Below are 10,333 nucleotides of genomic sequence, written 5' to 3'. Positions count from 1 at the left end.
ACTGCAATATTTGAGGAAGTGTGAGGGGGAGGGATGCAACTGGCCAGTGTGGCTGGATAGCTGCCTGCAAAGGGCAGAATGCTAAGAGATCAAAGCCAAAGAAATAATAGGAGATAGGAGGCCAGAAAATGCAAGGGGCTCTATGACTCCGTAAGGCCATTGGCATTTATTCTAAAGGAGTTAAGATGCTATTTGAGGGTTTTGAGCAGAGGTGTGAACGATCTGATAAATTCTAAAAGGTTTCCCTCTTATGTATGAATAACAGACTATAGGGAGACAAAGGCAAAAATAGGGTACAGTTAAGCTATTGTAATAGTCCTGGGAAGACCTGGCTATTGCTAGCACCAGGGTGATAATAAAAGAGGTGACAAGACTTGGTTGGATTTGGAAGTTGGAACCAAATAATTGGCTAATCAAGGCTCCACAATTTACTCTGTGGCCTTAAGCAAACCACTAATTTCTTAGAGCCTTAGTATACTTTCCATAACATATGGGTCAATATACCTACTCTACTGAGTGGATTGTGAGGACTAAATATATATAGTGCTTGGCAAAGGGTCTAGAACACAATGGATGCCCAAGGAACACTACTTCTTCCCTCTCTTGCCTTTCCCCTTCATCAGTGTGTTTTCACTTTCATCACTTCACTTGGTCTTAAAAAAATATGCTCTGAGAGACAAGGGCATGTGAAGACTGAGAAGCCACTAGAACAGCGGTTCTCAACCTGTGGGTCGCGACCCCTTTGGGGGTCGAATGACCCTTTCATAGGGGTCGCCTAAGACCATCGGAAAACACATATATAATTACATATTGTTTTTGTGATTAATCACTATGCTTTAATTATGTTCAATTTGTAACAATGAAATTGGGGGTCACCACAACATTAGGAACTGTATGTATTAAAGGGTCGTGGCATTAGGAAGGTTGAGAACCACTGCACTAGAAGATGCCTAGGCTTTGGTTCCATCCCCTGTGGGGAGCATGCTGGAGGTGGCCCGATCGATGATTCTCTCTCATCATTGATGTTTCTAACACTCTCTCCCTCTCCCTTCCTCTCTGCAATCATTAAAAGTAAAATTAAAAAAATATGCTCTCGGGCAAGCATTAACTTTGATTTATAAATGAAGACATATAATGCCATTAGTTTAAATAATTTATGTAAAATTGTGCTAAAAGGTAATGAAACATCTCTGGACTTAGTCCTATTGTTACCAGAGAATTGCACAGGTTGAATTTTTCCATTGCTAGTGGGGGTGGTTCCTTACAATATCTTGATAAAAAGAATTTTCTAAGATTCGCATGGGAGAATGAGTGGAGAATTATCTGTATATAGTTATAGCTCTCGGTTTGCAAAGCCCCATTTCCATTAAACCAGTTCTGGAAAAGGTGCAGCTGTGGGTTCAGTACAGCTAGAAGCAAAGCCAGTGTCCAAAGTTTCCATTCCCTGGTGGAGCTGGATCTGGCACAGCACCAGGCTGATTCAAGTCCATCAGTTCGTTGTGAGCGGGGTCCACGTGACTGTGGACCACATGAGTGAATTCAGGGAGCATGCCTCCTGCAACAAGAGAGCCAGGAGCACCAGAGAGCCAAAAGCAAGAACTCCCTTTGTTTAGAAGCTCATGTATCTCAGGCTGCGCCACCTTGCAGTGGCCATACCTATTCTGGCCAATGATTAGTTCCCAGGTTTGACTGATAGGCAGCTACCTTCCCACATCAAACAGACCTCACTGAGCAGGCATCTAAACTGCCTCTGTCCAGTCCCTTCCCACATCGATTTGTGGGGAACAGACTTGGAGGATGGTAAACTGTAGCTTCCTGGCAAAGCTGTACAAATGGCCTGCCTATATTATCTGGCCTTCCCTTTGCTCCTTTCCTGTTATTGATAACCAGGTTATTACAATAGTTTCACTATTACAGTGTACGTTCAAGTATATAATGAGGCTTCCTACAGGTTGATGTTTGAATTCTTCCAGATATCTCGGGAATCTCATAAGAAGCAAAATGCCCCTACTTTCTGATGAATTTTAAAAATGTGCTCTCCAATTAAATTTTAAAGGTTTCTTTTAAAGAAACATATGCTATCCCAGCTGTCTACATTGGGCAAAGCAGCCACTGACATAAGAAGAAAATTAGGAATGGAATATAACATTTCAGATACAGTCAACACTTTTGAATAATATGAATGCAATTAAACCAACTTAACATGCAAGTAAAAGAATTGTGGAAGAGTGAAACTCCCTGTAATGAGTGTAGAATTCCAGACTTTCAAAGGCAATAGTCTCAAAAAAAAAGAAAAAAGGCAATAGTCTCTATAATACATCGATTATTAATAAACCAGAAAAATCACAGGTTTTAAATAAAAAACAAAATGCCAGCTGTTTCTTCTATTGATATATTTAAAGTCACATATCTACTTACATGATTTTTATATAAGACTAGAGCCCTGGTGCATGGATTTGTGCACATTGAAAGGAAATTAATTAGAAGAAATATTTTAATATAGCTATTCCCTTCTCTATAATAGAAGTGTCAACCAAATTCATGATTGACAATGACAAATCAAAACACACCCATGCAATTGGTGCCAGCGAGAGCCTTTTATGTATTGTGTACGTGCAAGTCAATTTAGCCTTTTATATATATAGAATAAACTTACTTAATTAGACCTGCTTTCTGATTTAGCTAAACTTTTTCCAGCCCAGTGAAGCACCCCAATTTCTCTTTCAGGTAATTTTTAGCAACCAGCAGTAAATATCAACATGAAGCAGATTATTATTGTAAATCACTTAGGGAGAACAAAGGGTAAAACATTTAACTGCAGTAGTGTTTGACTATATTCTATGTAGGGAGAAAACCTGAGGTCATTTTCAAGTTTCACCATTTCTTACTTCTTTTCAGTCAGGTCAAGTTTCTAAACTTCCTAAGTCTCTGTTTTCTGGCTAATGAAAAGGAAATAGGATTCCACTGAGTCTCCCATCTACCTACTCCAGGATTTCTGTGAGGATCAAATGAGATGAGGCATGAGAAAATGCTTCACAGACATTTGAAGCAAGTGTAAAATGTTTGCACCTGGCCATAAAGCAAGTTGTGTTCCTGGGCTGAAGAAACCGCAAGGAGGCTAGTCGCCAGGGAGAGGAAGCTGGGTGTTGCTATGTTGACGTCATTCCCCGGCACCCACAGAGACCATTTCTGGGCTGGGCTGAGCTGGGCTGTGGGCCACATTTTGCACCATGGGGTCTAGGCAGCATTGGCTGCAATTTGGTGGGGTGTCGCTCTGGGGTGGTGGTGGAGCCTGTATTCCCACTTGGGGGAAGGTGAGAGTTGGTTTGTGGGTTCCAAGTTCGTGGTGCTGGCCAGTGTGCATCATGGCAGCTCTTGCATTGAGTGTCTGGCCCTTGGTGGTCAGTGCACATCATAGCTACTGGTCAGACAGTCAGAGGGACACTTAGCCATATATAAATACATGGCCCTTGGTGGTATATAGATATAGATATAGATATAGATATTGATATAGATATAGATATAGATAGATTTCATTATAACAAATTTTATAATGTTCTTCTAACTCATAGCAACTATATGGATAATTATACAGAGAGTCATTTAATGTCTCCACATGTTTTATTTTCTCATGGTCAGAACTGGAGGTATGGCAGTAGGTTATGGTACTGTTGAAGATTTTTATTGAAAGTCACAATGGTCCAAATAACTTTTAAAAAGTCAATTAAAGAGAAAAGAAAAAAGGATTAGACTTGCTAATAACTAATCCTGAGCTTCCAAGTAGAGACAATAACTTAAATACAACTATTTTTATATAATTAACTGATATTCCATGTTAGTCATTGTATGATTTATTTTTCAAAGTCAATTTTGTTTGGGGCACAGATCATTGTTATCTTACTTTGTTCTCAAGAGGGCAGTAATAATAGAACTGCAAGAGTCCAAAAGGAAAACAAGGGCCCCAGCTGCCTTCCCCTCCAGGAAATCTCCCTCTACCAGGGAAAGTACAAATAAAGGCGAACTGAAGGGACAATTATGGGAGCCTCAAATGAGCCTCACAGTGAGAATCATTTTAGAAGCTTGTTAAACATTCAGATTGCCATCCCACCTGCAAAGGCTCCCAAGTCAGAACCTGTGAGGTGAAACCTGGAAAGCATAATTAGACATTTTCACCTACTAAAGTTTAAAAATCACAGAGTCTATAACTTCAGAAAAAGTTAGTGAAACCTACTGATCCTCAGTTTCCTCATCTGTAAATTGGTGGTCATTATATTCACATCATAAGATCTCTGTGAAGATTGCATTAGAGGAAGCATGTGAAGCATGCAATGATCAGCACTGTTTTGATCATTGTTATTGACTCAGAGTTCATGGTTTCCTGGGCTGGTTTAATGGAAAAACCAAGGGTGTGAGAATAGTTTCAAAAAGCAAGTCAAGTAATCATGAAATTTAGACATATTACAGATTTAAATGAAGCCAGAAAGAACTTGGCAGCATAAAGAAAAAATGTGTTGGAGAGTCTGAGAGTCTCAATGAGGTCAAAGAAAAATGTGTAGTAAGCCGACATGGAGAGTTGGCAGGGTGGAGAGTGGAAAAGAAAGTGTGCTCCCCTTCCTCAAGTGTGTGTGTGTGTGTGTGTGTGTGTGTGTGTGTGTGTGTGTGTAATGGTTGGAAATGTGGTATGTACTATCAAAAGTACATGACATCAACTACAAAAGTTGTGAAACATAAGGCCCGGGACAATTTGGTATGGGGCAATTTAAAACCCTCAAGACAAAATCAGATACTTGTTTCTACTGCATCCAAAGAATCTTTTCTTCTCTCCTAAATAGCTGTGTCATTCTTTATGAGAATAAGAGGCTAGAGAACAGAAGTAGGAGAATAACGTTGCCAAAGAACAGGGAGTTAAAATTTAAGATTTCATTGTTCTAGTGGTTCCTGGTTATGAGAAGAACAAGGGTACGGTGACAAAGTTCAGTAACCAATGTAAAACTGAAGGTTAATGGGGTTGAAGTCAAGGGCCTGTGAAAAGCAGTTTGTCTTCTGAGTTTCCAACATAGCTGGGAGGGTGGCAGGACTGGGGGATGGAGAGGAAGTTTGTACTGTAGAGGCAATAAAATGATCAGGGAAAGGTAGATAATGTATAGCAGGCTGGCAGATGAAACAAAATAAGTGTAGAGGGGCCAAGGTCATGGTGAAAATGTACAGTTAATTTACATAAGTTTAAAAGAATAGTGGTATATAAACAGGCCATATTGTGAAGCTGGAGTTACACTTCCCAGCCCCACCCAGTTCCCAGGAACAGGAGAGAGTAAGCAGTGCAGGCTCAGGCAGCTTCAAAGAAAGCAAAGTTCCTTGGAGGAGCACCAGATTCTCTGAAGCCAGAAGGCTCTGTCTGCGAATAGGTTGAGAATGCTGGGAAAGCTGTTTCCCACGGTGGGGCAGGCCCGGATTCCCGAGGGCTCCTCCTGCTCTCAAAGAGGGACTCACTCTCAAATGAGGACTTGGGCCTTTACGTTCTGTGCACATCACCTTGACATTCTTACTAATTTTATCTTTGAATTTGTGTTTTGTAAGTGAAATCTTATTGGGGTGATGGAGAATGCATGGGACTGAGAACCTTGCTTTTTGCTTCCCCTGTTGTCCTGCCTTCCCACTGTTTCCCTGGACAAGACATTGGCCACCTCTGCCTCACACCCCCACCCCACTGCCAGCAACTGTTGCTGCCCCCAGCAGGGCACTAGGCAAAGGCTTGGGGGACAGGGGGCAGTGAAGAGTCAGGAATGCAAATCCCACACTGGAATTTGCAGGGCAGACTGGGCTCCTGTGAGGGAATGTACTTGCCTTTTCCCTGAGGGAGCATGACATTAAATAAGTCCTTAAAAACCACTGTGGCTGGTTTAAAAAAAGACCAGAAAAGAAAGAAAATAGCACACGCGCGTGCATGCGTACACACACACACACACACCTGCATTTTACACAAGCGGACCCGCATTTACATTTTGCTGTGCTGGGCCCTACCAATTGTGCAGCTGGCCTTGACTGGAGGTTTCCAAACGTAACAGGGAAAGGATTGTAGGAGGAGAGGTAAGGTGTGGAAAGCGATTAGAGAGAGGGGACACCAGTGAGACTTTAGGGGAGGATAGATCAATCATCTGAGATAACAGGGGCCAATGGACTTTGCATTTGGGGCAGTGGCCAAGGATAAGGCTGTGAGAGACGTGAAATTACTGTCAAAGATCCAAATGGATTCCGGCAAGAGTTTTAGTGTGAGTGCACTGGACTCCAAAGCTTAACTTTATTGCGGATGGCCTCTGCTCAGCGTACCAACAGAAAGCGAGAGGTTTTTATAAGCTGGTTCAATAAATCCTTTCCCAGGAGCTATTTAGTCAGAGAAACTTCACTTTAATTTGGAAACAGCTCTTCTTGTTGAAAACAGAGGTACATTCGTGGTATGTGTGGGCCAGTAGAGGCCAAGGGTGAGTCTGTGAGGATAGAATTTGGGTCTCAGAGTTGGACGCAGCCAAAACCTATCGAGCTTACAAAGGAAAAAGAAAAGGCTTTTGAGTCCTGACTGTTCAGCTACCAACTTACCATAATTAAAGACCTAAATTTCTTTGAGATTTACCTGTAAATGGGGATGATGGTAATTCCTGCTTTCTGACTGACCGGGGTTGTCAAAGTGTCAAAGTATACAAGAAACATGAAATTGCCTCCAAATAGCTAACTAAATATTAATTGATCCTTTCATTCTATATCTGTTTTCTTTGAAGGATTAGAGGATGCTTCAAATTACTCTGTGATGGCATTTAGGAGAAAAACACGGGAGGCCTGCTTTATAACTGCCAGCCCCACTTCTCTTGAAGGTTAAAACTTAGGATGAAATAATGAAAAATGTAAACACAAAGGAAAACAATTCCAAAGCAGAAGAAAGCTAAGTATATACATGCACATATCAGGTGTGAATGGGTGAGTGTCTTAGAAGATAGATGTTAGGATAAGCAGAATGTGGCAGAGAAAGAGAAGGTCATATCTTTGTGAATGTTTTTCACTCCAAATCACTTACCTACAACTAAGTAGTCTAAATCTTTTTTAAGTCAATGACTGTTTCTCTTTTAACATGTATTATGGAAGCATCTAAAATGTAAGTGGGCTTCACCCTACATTTACTTGTGAATACCCACAAAAGAGCATCTGTGCACAGTGTGAAAAAAATTACATTAATCTAAAGAGATTAATGAAGCATTTCATTAAATTACAATGTCAGGGTTTTAGAAAAGGAGGTATTGACAATCCAGAAGCTGAAATTTGAGTAAAATACTTTAGTCTCTCTATAATTAATGAAAACCCCATATTATTTCAAACCAATGTTTTTGAAGCGCTTTTTCTCAAACACGTAGATACATTTTTAAAGTAGATATCCATCTCTTCAACTCTGTGATATTTTGGAGACAGAATTTCAAGTCTATTGTTTTCATGTCCCTTGCCCCTAAGAAAATAGTAGCTAGAGTAGGATATAAATATTCAGTGCCCATACTAGCTTAACTCTCTTAGGTGGGGGTGCTGGCATCTCTTCTTTGACAACATCGCCACCTAGGGGAAATTGTAAGTCAAAGCAACATCTGCAATGCACCACACATGTTGCATAATACCTAAGGATATATTTAAGAAGAAAAACATGTAAAATGCTCGCATATTTCAGCAAATGAGGTGGACCACCTAGGAAGCACACACTAACTAGTGGCCTAGAATGTGTGTTTGTGCATAATTTTATTTTTATTTCTATGTATCATTAGAAATGTATATAGGCATTAAGGCTTGACTTCTAACTTTTTTTCCTCCATGTCTAGAAATATTTTTACAAAATACAAATCCTGATATTTTATTACAGGAATAAAAATTACATTTTTAGCAAACTATTTAATTCAAATATAATCAGTTACTTTAATTAGTACCCTGAAAATATTTAAGAGCTTAACATGTAAAGGGATTTCCACTTAAGTCTTAGAAATAAGTAGAAAAATATTTCTGCTAAAACTCACTAATTTATCTCTGAGAGTTTCTGGCCATGTCTTCACATCAGAGCAAGAGTCAGAGATAATTTATTTGGTTTATTCGGGTAAAAATGGCTATTTTTCTTTGCTTTAATTTCTAATATATTTGATAGATGCCTTAAAGAATCACTTCATTTTCTGAAAACATATTTAACATCAAATATAATTCATGTAGTAACTTTTATATACTATGTTAAAAATATAGGAACTTGAAAGAAAACAACAAATCTTTAAGGTAGATATAAATGAATGATTGAGCAGCTGGAAAAAAATTATATTGTTCATTAAAAAGTTACTAACTTCAAAAGCTTAATCTTAATAAGTTCCAAAAATTTATCTAAAATTAAATCGCATGGTTTGAAGATTTAAAAAAAAATTTAGGAGAGAAACCAAGATGGGAGCACAGATAAACACTGGAAATTGCTGCCTCCAACAACTTCAAAAATAAAATGAAAAGACAAAACAGACATCATCCAGAACTACAGGAAGGCTGGCTGAGTGGAAATTCTACAACTAGAAGGAAAGAGAAAAGCACACTGAGACTCAGAGGAGCTGCGGAAGTAAAGTGCAGAGGTACAGAGGCTCAAGTGCTCGCGGAAAGGGGCTGGTACCTGAGGACACCGCTGTCTTTTTGAATCAGGAGGCAGACACAAGCTCCCGACTGCTCTGAACTCCAGTTCCGGGAAGTCTCTGGGGACCCAGGACTCATACGGGGAGAGACTGGACTGTCTGGCAGTGAGTAGAACTCGGAACTTGAGGGCGGATTTCCCTCAGAGGTGCTTGCAGCGATTACCGGGACACAGAGATGGGGGCTCCTTAGGACAGGGCTGAGGATCAGCCATAGCTGCTTGCTCCACCCTGTTGATCCCATGAGACCCCGCCCCACCCAAGCTGTGCACAGAGGCTTTTGCATATGAATGCCCTGTGGCCCTTTGCAATTGGAAAATTACCTAACAAACTGCAACTGTGTCAGAGAAACCCAGAACATCCAAAAGACGGCCCAAGGCCCAAAAGTAGTGTGCATTGCTTCATAGCTGGGCTCCTGCTGGGTAGCTTCAGGCAGAGGCTAAATTAACACCTCCTTATACATCCAAGAGCCAGTGTACCCAGTGATGAGAGTGGGACAAAGAAACAGGTCACAAGTGACAGAAATGGAGGAAAGCAAACTACTGGATATAGAGTTCAAAACCACACTCTTAAGGTTTTTCAGGAATTTTCTAGAAACCGTCGATAAATTTAGTGAGACCCTCAAGAAATCTAGTGAGACCTGATTTAGGTTTCCTTTCTAATTTAGGGAGCCTGTTTTGAATGGGTGGGTGGGGCTCTCTCCTCTCTACTGACTGGAAAGGACCAAGGGTCATGTTTGTGGTCCAGCCTGCTAGAAAACTGAAATGATACCATGCTTGGAAAATTTCTAATATACCAAGAGAACATAAAGCTATTAGTCCTTTCATAATTTTCTCCTCCTTCCCCAGAGAAAAATAATACAAAGAGCAATAAATGAAGTTAAAGGCAAGCACTGAAGGAGGAGGAGATTGCTCTATTTTTATCAGTGGAAAGGGGAAGGGAGTTGCTTGATTTTAATCCAAGGGGTGACATTGCCCCAGGAAGATCAGGAGAGGCAATTAGTTCAATATTATTTACTTACTACTTTTTAAAGGCCAAGGTGTTAATTAACCTGGTGATTTCAGGGTCAGACACTGTACAAATATAAACAAATTAAATCGCCTAGACTGGAGAACAGGGAAGGCTGACCAAGGAGGCCCAAAGGAAGCCTCATTCATCAGAGTCCAAGTCACTGTCCCCAGCAATCGAGTGGAAATCCTCACTGTCCTCCTCGTCCTCTGACAGGTGGACCTGGCATAGCACGCTCGGCCTTCCTCCTGCTCTTCCTCCTCACCTTCTTCCTCCTCTGATACCTCATACCCACCGATGCTGCTCAAGCTTGTGTCTTGGGTGTTCGACTTGGGGTCGGGCTCCTCATAGCTCCCATAACTGATGTTGCTATCCTCCAAACCATGAGAAGCCTCCCCACCGTCTCCCTCATAGGACATCATGCTTTCTTCATTTTCCATGCCCATCCTTGTGTTCTCCTGAAGCATGCGGGGCTGTTTGGGTATTATCGCACTGGATCCCACATCAGAGTCACTCCCACTTTCACTCAGTTGGATAGCAGAGAAAGGATTATCTTCTTCTTCGTCACTGCCAGCATCTTCCTCATCATCTTCTCCTTCAGACATAAGCAAATCCTCATATAGGACACTGGCTTGAGGCTGGTG

General features: G+C 40.9%; 1 protein-coding gene across 1 annotated transcript in view; it reads right to left on the bottom strand.

Annotated features, from left to right (window-relative positions):
• Positions 1-9,731: 9,731 nt before the first annotated feature.
• The window catches only part of LOC102757496 (transcription initiation factor TFIID subunit 1-like), a 6,372-nt gene continuing 5,770 nt past the window's right edge, over positions 9,732-10,333 (bottom strand). The window contains 2 exon segments of the mRNA XM_015561070.1: positions 9,732-9,931; positions 9,934-10,327. Coding sequence (XP_015416556.1) covers positions 9,831-9,931; positions 9,934-10,327 — 495 coding nt within the window. The 3' untranslated portion in view covers positions 9,732-9,830.

Source organism: Myotis davidii, unplaced genomic scaffold (assembly GCF_000327345.1).
Source record: "Myotis davidii unplaced genomic scaffold, ASM32734v1 scaffold656, whole genome shotgun sequence".
In the NCBI taxonomy this organism is placed as follows: Eukaryota; Metazoa; Chordata; class Mammalia; order Chiroptera; family Vespertilionidae; genus Myotis; species Myotis davidii.
This window is presented reverse-complemented; position numbering and strand designations above follow the sequence as displayed.